General features: G+C 46.0%; 1 protein-coding gene across 1 annotated transcript; it reads left to right on the top strand.

Moving 5' to 3' along the window:
- Nucleotides 1-521: 521 nt before the first annotated feature.
- On the top strand, nucleotides 522-20,305 carry MEDAG (mesenteric estrogen dependent adipogenesis). The gene is made up of 5 exons (XM_010367079.2): nucleotides 522-1,149; nucleotides 12,157-12,266; nucleotides 15,785-15,897; nucleotides 16,331-16,616; nucleotides 19,084-20,305. Exons 1-5 carry the CDS (start codon nucleotides 872-874, stop codon nucleotides 19,206-19,208), a joined length of 912 nt encoding a protein of 303 aa, XP_010365381.1. The 5' UTR covers nucleotides 522-871; the 3' UTR covers nucleotides 19,209-20,305.

Raw genomic sequence — 20,305 nt, 5'->3', positions numbered from 1 at the left:
AGCAGAAAGGAGAGGCAAAGCTATGAAACCCACGTGGGATTCGTGAAGTCTTTATGGAGAAGTGATGTGATCAGTGAGATTTCTAGGGGGAAGGGATCCAGGGCCAGGAACCAACTGAAGGAAAGGCTGAAAGGAGGGAAATGCAGGGTACGATCTGGATGGAGTTAAAATGGCAGAAAATTGAGGCTGAGTGAGAGGTCTGGTACTGAGGTGGGGATCGGAGTTCTAGCACTGGCCTTTTGACAGCCTCTGGGTCCCAGGTGGAGTGGGTGGGGCGAGAGCCCTCGCATTCTTCTCCAATCAACACCAGGGGTGCGGTGTCTTAGGCAAGGGTGGGTGCTGTGCGCCCTGCCGTCCACCACAGGCAGGGCCTGGGAACCCGGGGAGGACTCTCCCCACCTCCAACCTCCGGCAGTGTGCGCCAGGCAGGGCGGGGGCCAGCCCTGGTGTTGAGTAGCGGACCCCAGGGGGATGACTAAGCCTTGGCTGCGAACAGACAAACGAGCATGCCAAGTTATGAGACGATGATAAACTCGCCCGAAGCCTCTGGGGTCGTGGCCGTGGGCCGGCAGGGGCGAGGCGGGCGTCCGGAGGGCGGATAAAAGCGGCCGCGCTGCGCCGGGGCGGCTTTCTCCGCTCCGTGCCTGCAGGGCTCCCAGGGAGTGCCAGCTTGGGAGGGGCCGTCCGGGCGGTTGGATTGGCACCTGAGCGGCCACCGCGTCCCGGCCAGGCGGGCAGAGCGACCCCCTCCGCACCCCGCGCGCAGCTGGCGCAGGCAGGGCGCCCTGCCCCTCCTGGGGACCGTCAGGTGCTGGCTGGGGGAAGTAGGGACGGGACGGAAGCAGGCGGTGTGAGGACCGACGACGCGGGCATGGCGGGGGCGGCCTGCGAGCCGGTGGCCAGGCCGAGCCTGACCTCCATCTCGTCTGGGGAGCTGCGCAGCCTGTGGACCTGCGACTGCGAGCTGGCCCTGCTGCCGCTGGCACAGCTGTTGCGCCTGCAGCCGGGTGCCTTCCAGCTGCGCGGTGACCAGCTTGTGGTGGCCGGGCCCGAGGAGCCGGCGGCGGCGCGGGGGGGCTTCAACGTCTTCGGCGACGGCCTCGTGCGCCTCGACGGGCAGCTCTACCGCCTCAGCAGCTACATCAAGAGGTGGGTGGCCTCATCGCGCGCCCCAGCCCGTCACCTGGTACCCGCAGACGCCTCCACCCGGCTGCGGTCTCTGGGAGCCTGGGCTCTCCTCGCCGCCTGCGTCCCCGCGTGGCCCACTACTCCGTGGGCTTCTAGATTTTCCTTCTGCTTCCATCACCGGGAGCCTGCACGCTCGCCCTGGTTCTTCTGCTTCTTGCACTGATATTTTGCAGCTGGTGATTGAAGCCGCTCAGAAGGGCATCAGGCCCCGGGCGCGAGGGGGAGGGCAGGGGCCCTAAGTCAGAGCTCATGACTGGCGGATGCTTCTCCCATTCTGGCTCCTTAACTGGGTCAGATGAGCTCAAATTGGGGGCACACCCTTTAGGGGCTGTCTGCAGCGCTGCGAGACTCACATCCTGGCTTTGGAGCATGGGTGGCGGTGGGGAGCAGGGAGCATGCACCATTCTGAGCACGGCCAGCCCCCTCCGGTGAGGAGACCGAGTGGAGAAGCATGCAAAAGCTCAAAGTTTCCCACCTCTGGTCTCCCTTCGTGTTTCAAAAATAAACAAATAAACCGAACTGAGAAGGGAACAAAGGCCCTGGAAGTCCAGACTGGGGCCATGTGGGCTGTGGAAGGCGCAGATAAGTTCTGGGGAAGTAAGTGTGAAACCTACGGGCCTTAACTGGAAGGAGGCCCCCAGGATGCTTGACTGTTGTGGCCAAAGTGCCCCCAAGCTCTTCTTGGCTGACATGAAGCCGGCAGGATGTGGCCCAGCCATCTGAAGCAGGCTTTGGTGCCACGGGGTAAAGGAGGGCACTTCAGGCCTGATTCCACATGGCCTCAGACCTCCAGAGGTCACCCTTGACAAGGGCCTGGAGTGCAAAGCCCTGTTATATTTGTGCTGAGAGTGCTGAGTGCCTGAAGAGGCAAGCATGGTCTAGAGTTTGACTCAGAAATGAATAAGATAGCCAGCTTTCAAGACACAGTGCCTTTGCTACTGGGAAAGACAGCGTGCTGTGGCACCCTGTGGGTAGGAGGGAGCCAAGAGAGGCAAGCAAACAAAATGAGATATTGAACGTGCAGTCTTCAAAACTTCTGGGGAAAAAACCTTGCTTTTCCAGACAAAGATAGTGAGGGCTCTGAATGCCTGAAGAACCATTTCCCAGCAAGAATTTCTTCCTTTCTTAGTGAAATGAAAATTCCAATCCCAAACCATAAGTGGAGGACTGTGGGAGGAACTGAGTCAGAAATCAGATGTGCGCAGATTTAAAAAGAAGATACCCATTGTATTTGAGAACAGGGTATGAAAAATAAAAATGTCCAGAATTAACTGAAGCCATAGGTTAGTCTTTTGACAGAACCAGTTCTCCTAATTGTAGCAAGCAGTGCTGCAGAATCTGAAATGATTTTGAAGTCTGTCATCTAACTTTTGCTTTGAATACCTCCTACACAAAAGAAAATTAAACAGCAGTGATTCCGTGACAGCTTTGAATCTAGAATAAACAACTGGGCCACAAAGACCAGGTAACACAGACAGGATGCAAATACAAACCAACAAATAATAGGCTATCATTGTATAAGCAATACTGTGAGGGCTTTTGTACCTGGGAAATAGCAAGGAGCCTCCAAAAATAATTTGGGTGATGGAAGGAGCTATCTATTGTCCTCAAGCAGGGAAGGAGGCTTTTATAACTGAGTGTGCAGTCCTGAAGGATGGCCAGGAGGGAATCTGGTCTAAATGGAGACAGCCTTCTAGGCAGAGGGAGAGGACTGGGTTGTGGGCAGCAGTGAGAGGTTCTGCCCTTGTGAATTAGGAGGTGGGAGGCACGCTGAAGCCGGAACTGAGATATCTAAAGTTTCACTCCTCTGAGCTGCCAAATTTGCCCAGTTGTCTTGGCTTTAGGGATAGCATACAACCTTCCTCCCTCCCTCCCTCCCTCCCTCCCTCCCTTCCTTCCTTCTTTTTGAAAAATAAGCTGTGGCCAGTTTTATTAAAGATTTGCTTGATTTTCTTTCATCAGTCTGTTCTGGCGTGCTTCTAAAGATCTCAGGGCTAGGTGCAGTGCCTCATGCCTGTAATCCCAGCACTTTGGGAGGCTGAGGCAGGTGGATTGCTTGAGTCCAGGACTTTGAGGCCAGCTTGGGCAACATAGTGAGACCTCCTCTCTACAAAAATTAGCTGGGCGTGGTGACATGCACCTGTGGTCCCAGCTGCTTAGGAGGCTGAGGTGGGAGGAGGATGGCTTGAATCTTGGAGGTGGAGGTTGCAATGAGCCAAGATGGTACCACTGCACTCCAGCCTAGGCAACAGAGTGAGACCCTGTCTCAAAGAAAAAAAAAAAAAAAAAAAAAAATCTCAGAATCCCCTGGATCAGTGACACCAGGGTGCCCTTCCTATGGTATTTTCCACATGTTGTGCCCAATTTAATGTTATTACTGCTGGAGTGGTAGATGGCAGTTTTGAGAGTATGTCGCTTAGTGCTGTATTTCAGATTTCCTCGAGGCCAGGCAGTTGGTGGGGATGACCAGTTTCACTTTGCCTTGTCTATCATCTTCAGAGCTGGCTTGCCCCAGCTTGTATTTTCCACCTTTCTTAATGGGTTGGAGCCTAGAGTGGATGGACTCCAGTGACTTTTCATCTTCTTTGTGGCCAACATATTCTGATCTTGGGTGTGGGATGGCCTCTAACCAAAAGCAGCCACCAAGATGGCCAGGGATCCCAAAAGGCAGAATGATTCCTAATCATTTTGGACCATAGAACTTTTGAGAATTGTATGTAGATTCCCCAGAAATGTAGATATATACCCAATTTTTGGTGACCATCCAGGATGTTCATGAGATACTTGGACCCAGGTTAAGAGTCCTTGCTCTATTAATTAATTAGTTCTTTTTAACTCAACAAATATTTTCGGCATACGGGATAAGCCCCTGGTGTAATTAGAATTTCTTTCTGGGACCTCATATGTGTGTACTGTGGCTTTCATGAGGCCCTTTTCCAAGCAACCCTGAAAGGCTAAGAGCCACCAACCTTGACTTTCGGATGATTCACTTGTTAAGAGAGCAAGAGGACGATTTTAGCAGCTCCTCTTAGGTTCATTTTCTGATACTGAACATTTTTATAAGCACATACCTACTAAGTAAACTAAGGAAATCTAGCCTAGTGGGAAGGTTTAGTGATGGCCACTAGCCCTAAAGCTCCTTCCAGAACCTACTTGAAAATATTTGTCCTACTTTGTAGGATTTACGGCAAGATCTTTATTTTTATTTTTTTCTTTCAAGATCAGGGTTTTCACCCATGTTGTAAACACAACGTGCTCAGGACACAAGATGTGGGTAATGGTCATTCAGGGAGCTATTCATTCAATACTTAAAAGTCAAAATTACCATTAACTGTGACACACACGCGTGCACACACACACACACACACACCTTTTTTTCCTATAAAGCAGCCTCTTGGTGAAGTATAATGGCAAACTTTTGGCAAAGAAGACCTGGAGTCCCTTCTTTTTGGTGCTCCCCTAGCATGAAAGAAGCTGCTTGGGGAATAAAAATAAATACAATAGTAATGGTGGCTACTAACATTTACTTGAATGGTGCAAAGTATTTCTCAGCTATTATCTCATAAAAGTTTACAAAGTTCACACTATTGCTCCTTTTTACAGATGAAAGCATTAGGACTCAGAGCTTAAGTAATTTACCTAGGTAAGATGCTGCTAAGTGGGAGGACCAGCAGAACCAGGAGAACCTATGCTTTCAGCAAATTACTTCAAACCTGAAATAATCTTGCTTTATCACTCATTTACTGAATCTACAAATAAATAACTGGAATTATGTCAGCTAGTGCATATCTTGTACAGTCAGCCTACAAAAGGAAGTAAGTGCAGTGATTTTAAAGAAGCCACTAAAAGCAGAGCTGTGACCTGCTCCTGGGTGGGTGACAATCACACCTCCTCGGGCAGAGAATGCAGGTGAGGTGGAGTGGCACTCATGGGGTTAAAATGAGGACAGGTAGGCTGGAACACACTTGGAAGTTTACTGAGGGAAGCCTCACCTCCATCCTGCAGTGGGAAGTGCTGGGCTCTGTCTGCCAGCTCAGGCCCAGTTCTCAGAAGAGAGTTCAACTTGAGGCTGGGAGGTTGGAAAATGTGGTCTTAGATGTAGCAATCTGCTTAGGACAGCAGCCCCTTAGCAGGACGCATAGTGATGTTGGTGGAATAGTAACCATGCATGCATTGAGCTGTGAGATGCATTGAGCTGTGAGATTTTTAGGAGTCAGTCCAGAAGAAGGGCTCTGCTCTTTACTAGCTGAATGACCTTGGGAAATTTACTTACTGTCCATGGGACTCCATTTCCTCAACTATAAAGTGGTAACAGTAGTGATACTGAAGCAGCACCAGAAGCCAAGAGCTTTACACACATTGTTTAATCTCTTAGCCATTCATGGGGTACCTTTTGTTAGCCAGATTCTATAGGTGAGGAAAATGAATGTCTGCAAGGTTAAAACACTAGCTGAGGTCACAGAGACAAAAATCACACTCAGATCTGATGACTCTACAGCGATGTGCCTCCTGGCCTTCTCTCCTGCCTGCCTTCTTCAGAGCCAGGCTCTGGACTTGCAGCCACACTTGGGTCTCCTTTCTACTCTCAGCTCCCCTGGTCCTTGCCACCTACCTGCCTGCCTGCCTGCATGCAGCCATCCTATGGTCCCCATGGATGGGCTAAACTGTGACTCTTCCTGGGGTGCCCCCTGCCCCTGCTCTTGTCCAACCCTTGTGGGTTGTTTGGCTTGACAGGACAATCTCTCTCCTACTACCCATCTCACCCCAATACATGGCTCTAACCCCTAGCCCCTCCTAACTTGCTCCCTTTGGCTTAACAGACAAGGAGAGAACCCAGTGGAGCCTGGACACATGAATACAGAGAACTATGCATTTCTTTGGCGTTAGTAGGTTTGAATGATTTACCAGTTTGCAAGCCTATGAATAGAAGGGACCATGTCTTAGACCAGTGCTTCTCAAACTTTAAATAAGTATGCAAGTCTCCTGGAAACCTTGTTAAAACACAGATTCTGACTGATTCTGGGGGGAGCCCCAGATTCTTCATCATGCCAGGTGATTCCAGTGCTGTTAGTCCAAGGATCACACTTTGAGCAAGAAGGTTATACATTCATAATTTCATACCAAAATCATGTGTTTTCTCATCTGTCTCCCTAGGAGATTGTATGCTTCTTAGAAGCAAGGCTATTCCCTTTCTCGTCTCTGTGTCCCCAGTGCCCAGCACACAGTAGGTACTCAGTAATCATTCCTTGCATGCATAAATGAATGAATCATCCTCTGCCCCCATTCAGAGTCTCGCACACACTAAGTGTCAACAATTCCTTAAGGAATGAATGCATGAACATGTGTACCCTTGAATCATGTCTGTGTGAGCCACAGACATTAGAGTGAGAAGTCTAAAAATTTTGCTTTGTTTCACTAGAACTAGGACAGAAGGGGGAGGGAAGAAGGGAAAAGAGATTAGGGCGAGACTCTGTGTAAGGTGATCGAGTTAACACTGGAAAGTCATGGCAGGGGCATCCTGCTTCCCCCAAGAGTAAAATGGCTCTGCAAGTTTTTGCTTAGTGTCACGGCAAAGAATTGTGAAGGTGGCAAGCAGTTCCTGGGCCTCCTACACAGACTATTGCAGTGTGTGTTCCTCTTTGTCTCTGCTCAACTGTCCATATTTTTTTTTAATGAACACACACACACACACTCCACCCTTTGATGGAGTTCATGGAGGATTTGAATTCCTATTTGTCATTGAGCTGAAATTGTTAGAGCCAAAGGAAATTTGGGGCAGCTTTGAAAGGTGGATGTGTTAGAGGTGGGCCATCTTTCAGTGATTCCTGATCTCTTTTCCCTTCTTCCCTCCCCCTTCTGTCCTAGTTCTAGTGAAACAAAGCAAAATTTTTAGTGATTCCTGATTCCTAGAAACAAAACACAATGCTCTTTTTTGGTCCTCCTTTTCAGATGTTGCTGTCATTAAGTTGTTCCCTTTAGCCTCCTAAACTGAAAAAATGAGGAAAGAAATTGGAACGAGGAAGGAGCAACTCTTGCTCATTTATCAGATGCTGATATTTTCCTAATTTCCTAGGAACTTAAATGAACACAGCCTTGGTTGGGAGTCAGAAGTTTACAGAACTTCGGCCGGGCGCGGTGGCTCAAGCCTGTAATCCCAGCACTTTGGGAGGCCGAGACGGGCGGATCACGAGGTCAGGAGATCGAGACCATCCTGGCTAACACGGTGAAACCCCGTCTCTACTAAAAAATACAAAAAACTAGCCGGGCGAGGTGGTGGCGCCTGTAGTCCCAGCTACTCGGGAGGCTGAGGCAGGAGAATGGCGGGAACCCGGGAGGCGAAGCTTGCAGTGAGCTGAGATCCGGCCACTGCACTCCAGCCTGGGTGACAGAGCAAGACTCCGTCTCAAAAAAAAAAAAAAAAAAAAAAAGAAGTTTACAGAACTTCATCCTGTGGGTTTGCCAAGTTGGCCAGGATTAGAGACACTCATGATGTTTATTAAGCATCTACTATGGATTCAAATTCATATGTCTACATTGCATGTACTGCATTTACTCATCATGAGAGAAAAAAAATACTGTTATGCCCTTTCCACAGGTAAGTGAACAGGTGCAGAAGGTTAAAGAAGCCCCTCAAGGTCACAGTGAGTTGTGGCTCTGGAATTGAATTCACATAGCCAGCAAATTAGGACATGAATTCAATCTTATTTTGAAATACTGTGCTTCCCATTACATTGTCCTGCTGGGTTTTTTGTTTTGTTTTGTTTTGTTTGGTTGGTTGGTTGCTTTGGGTTGTTTGTTTGTTTGTTTGTTGAGATAGGGTCTTGCTCTGTCGCCCAGGCTGGAGTGCAGTGGTACAGTCATAGCTCACTGCAACCTGGAATTCCTGGACTCCAGCAATCCTCCCACCTCAGCCTTCTGAGTTGCTAAGAGTATAGGGATGCACCACCACACCTGGCTAATTTTAAAAATTTGTTGTAGAGGCAAGGTTTTCCTAGGCTGGTCCGGAACTATGTTGCCCAGGCTGGTCTATAACTCCTTGCCTCAAGCAGTCCTCTGTCTTGACCTCCCAAAGCGCTGGGATTACAGATGTGAGCCACCACGCCCGGACTTGTCCTGCCTTTTAATCTTTGGATTGAAGCCAAGCTTAGAAACTTTCACCCCAGAAGCATTTTGGGGCCAGGATAAAGCAATGAAGAAATGAGAGTTTAAGAGCCTATCTTAAAGTATTTGCTTTTCATTCCTAATGATAATTTCAGCAACCATGACAAATATTCAATATGTAGAAGCAGTATTTGCATTAGTAATTCTGAAATATCTATGATTAAAGGCACAGTGTGATGGCTCATACCTGTAATCCCAGCCCTTTGGGAGGCTGAGGCAGGCAGATCATTTGAGGTCAGGAGTTCAAGAGCAGCCTGGCCAATGTGGTGACACCCTGTCTCTATTAAAAATACAAAAATTAGCTGGGCACGGTGGTGTGCACCTGTAATCCCAGCTGCTTGGGAGGCTGAGGCAGGAGAATTGCTTGAACCTGGGAGACAAAGGTTTCAGTGAGCCAAGATTGTGCCAGTGCACTCCAGCCTGGAAGAGAGAGTGAGATTCCATCTCAAAAAACAAACAAACAAACAACACACAGACAAACAAGGAAGATCGAATAACTAGTCCCTAATATAATCTAGTAAGGATAGTCTTAAACTAAAAGCAGTGATTACATGTCAGAAACTTAAATATCTGTGCCCCTTAACAACTAAATTCTCTGATCTTATTGTATTTTAGTGAATGCTCACATTTATTTATTTCAATGGAATTTCAAGGTGTTTAACAACTGGACCATAACCGGGAGGCTGGGGATGGATGAATTAATGAGGTATTCCTTATCTGTGGTCTGGTTAGAGATAGGGAGCTTATTAAGTAGGGATCTTGCCACAATCTCTTGTCTGTAGATTCTGGCATCAGAGATCTTCTATAAGCAGTGTTTTCACACATCTGTGGTACAGTGATAACTGGCATGCGCTGTGATGAGGTTTACAGCCTGTTAAGGAGCTGAAATTCAAGTACCCCTGAATCATCAAAGGCAGATTAAATTATGTTGCATGTAGTTTTATTATCCAAGGTGTTTTATGAAATTCAGGCTCAAAAATGGATAGCTCATGTGTAGGTCATAGATTACACTCAACATGTGGCTATCCAGCAGGTTTCCTTCTGTGAGCATGCCAAATACCCGCTCTTTGAGCCCAGTAGCATTCGGAAAAACCTTCCACCAAATTCCAGGGAAAACTGTTTATTCTCTGAACCAGAGATCATTTGTAAATTGAGATTTTTATCTGTGGGACCACTGACCCATCAGCTATCAATCAATTTTGTATGCAGAAGGAAATACTGTACTGGCGTTTGTGTCATCAGAAAAGGCATCCAAACTGCAGATTCTCTGGATGCATTGTACACAAATGCCACGCGCTTTCCATTAAGAATGACAATTGGACTCCAGATATTGAGAGAATAGAGGAATCACCCGAGGAATATACTAAAGGAGCTGAAATGACCATGACTGAACTCCATGTAAACAGGGTGGTAGGAGAAAGGGAAACCTGCCTGGAGTAGGTCACAGGTAGAGCCTGCCCCTGCCCCCGCATCACCCAGCTATCTCTTTATGTTTATGTAAACCAGACTTGCCCTTTTCTTCCTCTTTTGCTACAGGAGTTTTCTTTTTCTTTTCTCTACCTATATCCTCACCCCACTGTGTAACCACAGACTTCACCTTCTCTTCACCCCCTACCCAAGCCACTCTTGCCTGCCTGCCTAATGATAACTTCAGCAACTATGATAAATATTCAACATGTAGAAGCAACATTTGCATTAGTAATTCTGAAATATCTATATTTGTGCCGGGCGTTTGGCAGCTGAATAGATGGATGGCAAGAGGGATGGGCGAGCACAGGGGCACCCTGCACTGCCTCTTTCCACTGCCCCCTTCCTGGGCTCTGAGCCCCTCCAGCATGATAAGGCAATGAGACACATGTAAATGCTCACCTGGTGTCCGGCTCATCAGCGGGATTCAATGAAGCTGCTGAGTGAATGAATGAATGAGCCCAGCAAATGGTGGTTTTCTTTTTCCCGCCTTCGCCTTTGCTTTCTTTCTCCAGTAACTTTTGGCAGTTGGTCAACTGGGATAAAAAGGGCAGGAAAATTCTCTCCCAGATGATGTACAACACCAGCACCATTCCCCTCAGTCTCCTGAGGTTCCCCCATCTCACCCCCTTTCTCCTGGTCTGCCCCGGTGAGGATGAGGGCAGGGGAGGGGTGAAGGAAGAACCATACCAACACCTTGTGTGGGTCTACATTCTCTTACCTGGCCGTCCATTCCCTTGTAACACCCCAGCTCCCCACCCCAGCGCCCCTCCTCCATTCCCATCATCCTCTCCTCTACTCCTGCCATCCTCACCCACTCCGTGAGCATCAAGTTGCACATCGGCCTTTTTCTTCTCTGGAACACTGCAGCTCCATGTTCCCTCCCCATCCCAGGAACAGCCCCCAAGCAGCCACCACTACAGATGTGGCGGGAGGTGGAGACTGCTTTAAAATCTTGGTGAAATAGAAGGCAGGAAGCATTTTAGAGGCTCCATCAGGGGTCAGGTTTTAAATGCTCTCAAAATCAGGTCTGACAATCCCAGCAGAAAGATAATGACATAGATTTCTAAGAAACCAAGCTGGGAGACAGCCGAGTGGAAGCTGTGTTTTCCTGCCTCCGGGTAGATATTCTCTTGCATGCTCTTGACACATGCCCTGGTCACTGTCTTGTGTGCTGGCCCCTCCAAGGGGTGTTGGGAAGTGGATGCAGGGGAGGGATGCTGAGAATACTGTGGTCACCACTCCCTGCAGCGGCTGTTTTCTCGCCAAGGCTGTGATTTTCATGTCAGGCACTGGAAAGACAACCAGCCAGAAAGAATTGCTTGGAGCTGTCTCTGCTGATGACTAGATATAAGAAACAAACACGCTGTGGTGTAGCAAAAGGCAGCCCGCGTGCTCAGCTCAGCCAGCCATTCACTCCGTGCAGATGCTCGCAGCTGTGTCAATGGGGAACCAGCTCCATGTTTCAGAGAGACTGCGGCAGACGCATCCTTCAGCCTGCTGGGGGCCATTCAGCTTGCCTACATCCACATGGCATCTGAGTTTGGGTTTAGTTAGAAAATCAGCCAGCTTCTTGAAGGAAGCTAATCTGCACTTGGACCTTTTTATCAACAATGCAGATAGGGACGTAGCTAGGCTGCTTGGAAGATGTGAAGGGCAGGGGAGAAAGCTAACATGCTGGATGACAGAGTCAGGATTCAGAAAGATCTTCCTAAATGAGAATAATGAATGGAAACCAAAAAGGCTAAATTTAACAAGGATGTAGTGAAAAGTCCAACATCAGTTGTTTTAGTTTTTTAATTACACAAGCTCAGCATAGGGGAGATGTGAATTAGTAATAGTTCATATGAATATTGGTTGATTCTGTAATCTATGGAGGGGGCTGGTTTATCTTGGGAATAGTAGGGGAAGTGGGGAGAAGGAAAGGAAAATTCTAGGCCCACAAGTTAGACAGGGTGACTCCACTGGAGAAAATTCAGCTAATTCTACTTAAGTCGAATTCGTTCTCAATTCAGAGGGACTTAGAGCTCTTATTGCTTCAAATGAACCCTTTTAGCCCAAATGACAGATGATACTGATGATCATCTGGTAAAATCTGAGAGCCAAGCATCGATGCCAGGACACCCCCAGGACCATGGCTGCCTGTGGGCTGCACTCTGATCCTTCAGCCAATCAGCCATGACCAGAAAGATTCACTTATACAGCGACCTCTGTAAGGACACATTTCAAGGAACTTCCCTCCAAGGTCTGTGGCTGTGGCAGATACCTGTCCAGTACATCCCCTTCCTAACTTAGATGAAACGGTATGTTACATTTGCAATGATCTCTGCTTTTTCATAGGTATGTGGAACTGACCAACTACTGTGATTATAAAGACTACAGGGAAACTATACTGAGCAAACCAATGTTGTTCTTTATTAATGTACAGACCAAAAAAGACACCTCAAAAGGTAAGTATCTATATTAGTCCATTCTTACACTACTGTAAAGAAATACCAAAAACTGGGTAATTTATAAAGAAAAGAGGTTTAATTGGCTCATGGTTCTGCAGGCTATACAGGCTTCTGCTTCTGGGGAGGCCTCAGGAAACTTATAATCATGTTGGAAGGTGAAGGGAAAACAGGCACGTCTTACATGGAGCAAGAAGAAGAGAGCGGAAGGGCAGGTGTTGCACACTCTTAAATAACCAGATATAGCAAAAAACTCACCCACTATCATGAGAACAGCAAGGGGAAAATTCGCCCCCATGATCCAGTCACCTCTCACCAGGCCCCTCCTCCAACACTGGGAATTACAATTCGACGTGAGATTTGGGCAGGGACACAAATCCAAACCATATCAGTATCTAAATAGTTTTGGTTTGGTCCTTGCTGGGACCAAACTGGGCTGGGGTGTGGACTGAGGCATGCTGATGAGCAGGGCAGAAATCAGCTTGTAATGAGGTGGACAGCAAGGAGCCTGGTGTGCGAGGCCACCTGAAGCACAGCACAGGCCTGCAGAACAAACCCCTCAATGATCCTAGGGCAGAAGCTACCTGTCCGGGTGGTTTCTTTTCTACTTCCTGCCTAGGCGGGAAGTGATCTGACTTTCTGAGACTTTGGAGGTTGCAGAAATGACTAGAGTGATGAGGATGATATATAACATGCTCTACCACATATCAAACACTATGTCTAAGAAGTGCTCTAATGTAATGGATCAGCACAACAACTTTGTAGGGCTTATCAACTGAGGACGTTATGAACATGAACATCATTACTATCAATAATTATTCTGGGATAAAGGTATAAACTGACCCGGGCAGACTAGGATGCATAATTATCCCACCTAGGAGGTACTTACACTATTCCCGTTTTATAGATGAGGAAACTAAGAAAATAAATAGTAGTTGTGGATGCTTTTCTGTTTCATGCTATGATGTTGGAATGTCGTGTTTAGACACTTCTCTTTATTGTTTCTTCCAAGAAATTAGATTAGCTGGTAACAACTATATTAACCAAATTTCAGTATGAAAATGTCTCCATTTTGCCTTCCTCCGTCTGCTCAGAATGATATATGGGGGAAGTCATGGGCATAACGTTCTGTAATAGAAGTAGAATTTCTTAAACTTGCTTCTAACTAACATTCTTAAAATGAGTCCAAGGGACTAAGAAATGATCTACGAATTTCAAATAGATTTCCCCAAACATTCACTCTCATTCAGATTTGTGGAGCTCTCTCTGCTCATTTGACGGTAAAAAGTCACAATGCTCTTTCTGCAGGAGAGGCCAGGAACAGAACGCCCAGTAGCAAGAAATGCTCATTAGAACATCTGAAGCCCACGTGTTCCTTGGCTTGATTATAACCAGAAAATCAGATATTTCTTTAGGAATGTAATTCACAGCTGTATCAAGTACACCTCCTGCATCCATCACTCAGGAGGAATCTAAAAAAAGAGTAAGAGCCCTCTTCATTTTAACATTTTAATGAAAGTATAGGTAGTGGTACAAGGAGGAATTTGTAGGTAGCCTACAGAATGTATGAAGCTGTGGAACAACTATTATGGAAGGAGGCGTGTGTCTGAGGCATGCTATAATGTAATGAATCGCCACAGCAGAAATCCAGAAACCCAGTACTAGTTAATTGTGATAAAAGCCGTAAAATGAAGAGGCTCCATGACACAAAGCTTAAGACGATCAATTTTATATTGCAAAATTGTGATTAAGGCAATATGTCCAGTCTTGCTGTTATTTTAAACTGCACTTTTGTGCAAATCAGAAAAAGCTACCATTTCCTCAAGATGAGTCCTAATGCTTCCCACAAGTTTGTCATAATATACAAATAATGTCTTTACATGTGAACGACAGCCTCTCGAGTTAGGCAGTGTACAACCTCCCCCATCAGCACAACTGTGGAGTGTGCTGGCCATGAGTATATAATGAGCCCAGAGGTGTTGGTTTGGTTTTCGTGAGATTTAATTCAAGGTATCAAGCAGTTTGCTTACTTTGTTTATCTATTGTGTTAAAGAGGATATAAGGCAGCTTATATCTAAAGTGCCCAAAAAATAATTTGGGAGAAAGTAAAACATGGGTAAGAAAAACAAGATAAATAAGGTTAGTTTAAAATGCCTCCCTCAAGGACATAAACACTTGCTGTTGGTGGACCAAAGGTTTGTCTCTGAGATATCTCAAAGCCAGTATAAAACACTGAGTTCTAAAAGTCACACAGTGGCTGGTCCCTGGCTGTTAAATGGAGGAGAACACAGATATCTATGTGTCTCCTTAGACCAAGGACTGAATAATTAAGGCCATGGAGCCTGATGCTGGGGACCGGAAACGTTAAGAGGTCGCTGGTTACTAATATTTAATATTTTATATTTCCTAATGAGTAAACAACCTTCTTTTGGCTTAAATCATGCAGAATTGGACAAGAGGGGTTACCAAACCAAACTAAGCAATCAACAACAAAAAAATCTGTCTGCCAGGACAGACACATGGTATTATTTAAACAATGAGAGGGAGATGTTTTCCCACTTGGGATTGTGTTAGAGGTAGCGGCAGGGAGAAGAATCAACCTCCAGTTGTCTTGGTCCATAGAACCCTAGACTAGCCATTTGTCAGAAGCATGTCTGGTCCCTGGAGAGAATGGGGAGAGCAGGGCATGGGGTGGGGGTAGGGGTGGAGGTGGAAAGCATGGAGCAGCCCCGTTTCCTGACCTTTGCAAATTTTCTTTTTCAAAGAATAAAGTTTCTGTAAGAGCCAAGTTGTGATTTGAATGCCCAGCAAGTCATGGTGACTCATGCCTATAATCCCAGCACTTTGGGAGGCCATGGCTGGCAGATTGCGTGAGTTCAGGAGTTCAAGACCAGCCTGGGCAACATGATGAAACCCTGTCTCTGCAAAACAATACAAAAATTAGCCAGGCGTGGTGTGAATGCCTGTGGTCCCAGCAACTCGGAAGGCTGAGGCAGGAGGATCACTTGAGCCCAAGAGGCTGAGGCTGCAGTGAGCCGTGATTGCGTCACTGTACTCCAGCCTGGGTGACAGAGACTCTGTCTAAAAAAAAAAAAAAAGAAAAAGAAGAAGAAGAAAAAATCCAGCATGGCGGGAACATGAAAACCGGCTATCTCGATCTTTCACTTTCCTTCCCCACACTGGATACATGCTGTGGAGGCACACTTCTCATCTGTGATAATTATAGAGTGGAATTTCTGATTTCTGAGACTCCAGTGACAAACCGCAGCCTTGTGGGAGCTGATTGTCTAGCCTGCCTTTATAGTGGCCCAGAACCTCCTTCAAATCTGCAAAATTCTCAGAAATACTTCTAGAAATCTGGCAAGGCTTTGTAGTAAGGACGTGAGGGAGCAGAAAGGAAGGTTATAAATGAATAAAATCTCCAAAGGAGGCGGGAACCACTGCTATAGCAAATTCTAAGAAGCATGCTTATGTCACATGGACATACTTGTTTCTGAATTCTGCTTGCTAATTTCTAGAAAGGACATACGCGTTTCTTGTGAACACAAGGCACCCCAAGATAAGAAGACAGATAGAGCAAGGGATGGACATGGTCATCTCCTCAGTGATTGGAGAAAGTTACCGGCTTCAGGTAAGCCTAGCCTGTCTGAATCCAGGAATGTCAACTACTTGGAAGGAGCTTGTGCATTTCATGCAGGAACTGAGGCCCTATTGCTCTGGCTTAGATCAAGAGAATGGCCCTTAGAAAACAAAGTGCATCCAGACACCTTGTTCTCGAAGTAGCATTATTGCTACCAATGAAATGAACTTAGTTCTTAGCAACCTATTAGAAATGGGGTAAGAATACATGTAATTTTGGCCAAGCAGTTCAGAATTTTTAGATGGAATACGATGCAAATGCAAAGTTTTGTTAGAAAAAATAAAGACAACAGTTTTAAAATATCTGTGAGAGTGAAAGGGAAATAAGAGGTATGATGTTTGGATATTTGGGCGGTTGTTAGTTCTACAATGTCAACAGGATACTTATGTCCAGGAAGTCAATGCAATGTTCCTCTCTCTTTCAGTTTGATTTTCAAGAGGCAGTGAAGAATTTCTTCCCCCCAGGAAATGAAGTGGTTAATGGAGATAACTTAAGCTTTGCATATGAATTCAAAGCTGACGCATTATTTGATTTCTTCTATTGGTTTGGGCTCAGTAATTCCATTGTAAAAGTAAATGGAAAGGTTCTGAATTTGTCAAGTACAAGTCCAGAAAAGAAGGAGACAATTAAGTTATTTCTGGAAAAAATGAGTGAGCCTTTAATCCGAAGGAGCAGTTTCTCGGACCGAAAGTTCAGTGTAACTTCCAGAGGTATGTTAAAAATTCCCAAGGCCATGTGGAAAGTAGTTAAATAAAAGGGTAGAATAAAATAATGGAAGAGAGTCAATTGATTCAAAAGGCAAGACCTATTAATAAAAGGGAAATAGATCACGAAATTCAGAAAATAAGAAGTGGGACATGTTTATTACCAAAAACAAATGTAGTGACTTTTCCTTTTGGGCCCCTTTAAGTTTTCTGACATCAGGATTATATTATGTGGTATAATCCAAAATAACTTTAAAGATTATTATTAATTTAAATGAGTATTAATGATCATTTAAATATTATTGGCAATTATTTAAATATTAAGAAAGAACACTGCCTGCCAATTGTTCACATTCTGTTGTACAGAATGTGAACAAAAATGGTGAGTTGGGAGGGGTCTACGTGGTCAAGATATCAATCTTTTTTTTTGAAACAGAGTTTCACTCTTGTTGCCCAGGCTGGAATTCAGTGGCAAGATCTTGGCTCTCTGCAACCTCCGCCTTCTGGGTTCAAGCCTCAGCTTCTCCTACCTCAGCCTCCCAAGTAGCTGGGATTCCAGGCGCCTGCCACCACGCCTGGCTAATTTTTGTATTTTTAGTAGAGATGGGGTTTCACCATGTTGGCCAGGCTGGTCTGGAACTCCTGACCTTGTGATCTGCCCACCTCAGCCTCCCAAAGTGCTGGGATTACAGGCGTGAGCCACCGTGCCCGGCCAAGATATCAGTCTTTAACTGTATTTGGAAGGGTTCTCCAGATTTGGACAGAGCACAAAAGAATAACTCCTGAGAAGGTTTCATTTAACACACTCTTGATGACATATGGCAAGTTCTTGGTATTGACACCCTTGTGGCTGCAGGTGGCATGAATCACGGCTTGTCTGGATGTGTCTTCTGCAGAGCCCGTTCCGTCTGTCTTTTGCTAGCCTGGACTGTAGAGCAACTCTCCTGAGTCAGGACTCTTGCTGCTAATTGCAGAAAACCAGCAGTCTCTGTGAAGTTGTGGTGTTCTCAGAGTTCACCTGTAAAATATAGAGTCCTCATTACTTGTATTTACAGCCTGTGTTTTTTGCTTTTTTGTGTGTGTGTTTTTCATTTTTTGAGATGGAGTCTCGCTCTGTCACCCAGGTTGGAGTGCAGTGGCGCCATCTCGGCTCACTGCAACCTCCTGCTCCTGGACATAAGCAATTCTCGTGTCTCAGGCTCCCAAGTAGCTGGGACTACAGGTGTGTGCTACCATACCCAGATAATTTTGTGTTTTTAGTAGAGACAGTTTTTCACCTTGTTGGCCAGGCTGGTCTCGAACTCCTGACCTCAAGTGATCCAACTGCCTCAGCCTCCCAAAGTGCTGGAATTACAGGTGTGAGCCACCATGCCTGGCCACAGCTTGCGTTTCTTTCTTCAAATGTTTACAACAAAAATGCTTGCTACTAGCTATTTCTTATCCTAGACGTGGTCTCTCTCTTTCTCTCTTCCTCTCTCCTTCCCTCCTTCCTCCTCTCTCTCTCTCCATCTCTTTCTCTTTCTCTCTGTGTGTTTTTCTCTCCTGCTCTTTCTCCATCTCTGTCTTCATTTCAGTCTCCATCTCTTCCATCTCTTCCATCTCCATTTCTGTCTCTGTCTGTTTCTCTCTCTTTCCCTCTCTTTCTGTCTCTCTGTCTTTCTATTCTCCCCATGTTGTTTCAGCTTTCTCTGCCTGGGAGTTCCTCACAAAGATGCCTTTGTGTTCTGCTCCATTGCAATCATGGGGAGGATTATACTCTGATCCTTTTGGAGGGGATGATTGGCCCTTTTGCTGCAGTGCTATATGTGCCTGGGCCTTTCTCTGACACCCCCCAGTTCACCTATCAGCCCCAGCAGCCTGGGCAGAATTTTCCAGTTTCACCATGGCTCACCTTCTGTCCTGTGGGCTGCCTGGAGTGTCCACCCCATCTTTGGGACACCGAGGAACATTTGAAGTTAGGCAGAGCTTCCTTAAAAGTTTACTCTAAGCCGGCCCTGGGGCCACTTCAACTTCAGAGGAGTGTGGCAGGGTCCTTCCTGGAAGCTGTCATCATGCACTGCAGACAGCACAGCCAAGACGCACCTCCTGCTTGTCACCCAGTCCAAACCTGGCATCACAACAGGCGGAGCACAGGGCCACCAGGGTGCTAACCTGGCTCCATCCTCTGCAAAAGCTGGCCTCTGTCCTCAGTAACTGTTCCCAAAATGTAAGCCTTTGGCCCTCAAGTGTGAAAGAGTATGTTAAGCTCATTGCAAGTTTACTCCAGCCCACAAGAAAGCAAGTGACAATCTTGTCCTACTAATAAAGAAAAAGCAACACATTTCTGTTTAGCCTTTTGAATTTTTCTGAGGAAGCCAGGATTCTCTATTAATTATTGAAATAGTTACGTTGCATGACTTTGAAAGGCACTGTTGGCTTTTGTTTTTTCCTTTCAGTGATAGTAATAATGCATGCCTTGTTTACTGTTTTTTAGGTTCAATAGATGATGTTTTTAACTGCAATCTGTCACCCAGATCGTCTCTGACAGAGCCTCTTTTGGCAGAATTACCATTTCCAAGTGTTCTGGAATCTGAAGAGACACCCAACCAATTTATCTGATTGGACTGAATATTCTAGCAGTTGCTCCTACACTCCAGGCTTGTGCTAGACTATGAGCTTGGGGGAGGGTAGGAGGTGGGAGGCAGGTACTTCCATCTGCGTGTCACTCTCCGGCTCCTCCATGGCTTCTACGGAGGGCTGCTCTCTTCTGCTTCTGTGGATGTGATGCCCTGGCAGGCGATTCCCAGGGCAGCTGATTCCCCTAAAGATTATGATTACCAGGATGGAAAGGCCTTGGTCCCATGGCATTGGGTGGGGCTGGGGGATATTCTCTACTTTGAACACTTCTTCAAAGAGTTTTCCTGGCAGCCTGTGTGACAGTGGTCTGACTGGCTGTTGACCCAGCATACTTCATAAATCAGGATTTGGCCGTCTGCTTGGGGCATCCAACCCCTTGAACTCAAACCTATTGCGCAAGGGGATAAGAGTTCTGATCTCTTGCCAACCTGGCTGGGCAAAAACCTGTGCCGTCTTTCACCAGAAGGCAAATGTGTTTTTCATCCTGCCATATGACACCTATGAGAAACGTTCACGGTGAGATTCACTGGAGGAGTAGCCAGGTTGCGAGGACAGTAACCCTGCCACACACTGCCTGAAACTGGAACTCCCTTGGCCTCCCTCTTAACTAAGTGACCCATGTAGAATGAAGCTAGGAGATATAGTACCGAACAATGAGAGGGGAAGGGTATTGGACGAGGCAGTGTCCTCCTTATTGAAAGCACATTATGTCAGTTGGGAATTTTAAATAAGCTTTTAGCAATCCTAACACTAAAAGCAAAATAGAAGAAAGCTATACCATCACCATAATACATTTTTCATCTCATGGCTACAATGGAATTCTTGAAAAGGAAAAAATTCCTATCTTCATATAAAAACCTGCATGAATGAATCACTACATATGCTTATAATGAGGAAGAGTTATAAGTCCTGAGTGTAATTTTTTTATCTTTTCTTAAAAAGTTTCTGTGTTATGCATTTTGATAACACTACTGATGATCCTTCCATTTATATTTGAAATATTATGTACCACATTTTCACAATTAAAACTTTTCTTAGCATTCAAACTAGAATTGATTAAATTTATGACTGAGGCTTCA

The sequence above is a fragment of the Rhinopithecus roxellana genome, chromosome 18 (genome assembly GCF_007565055.1).
Source record: "Rhinopithecus roxellana isolate Shanxi Qingling chromosome 18, ASM756505v1, whole genome shotgun sequence".
NCBI classification, from domain to species: domain Eukaryota; kingdom Metazoa; phylum Chordata; class Mammalia; order Primates; family Cercopithecidae; genus Rhinopithecus; species Rhinopithecus roxellana.
This window is presented reverse-complemented; position numbering and strand designations above follow the sequence as displayed.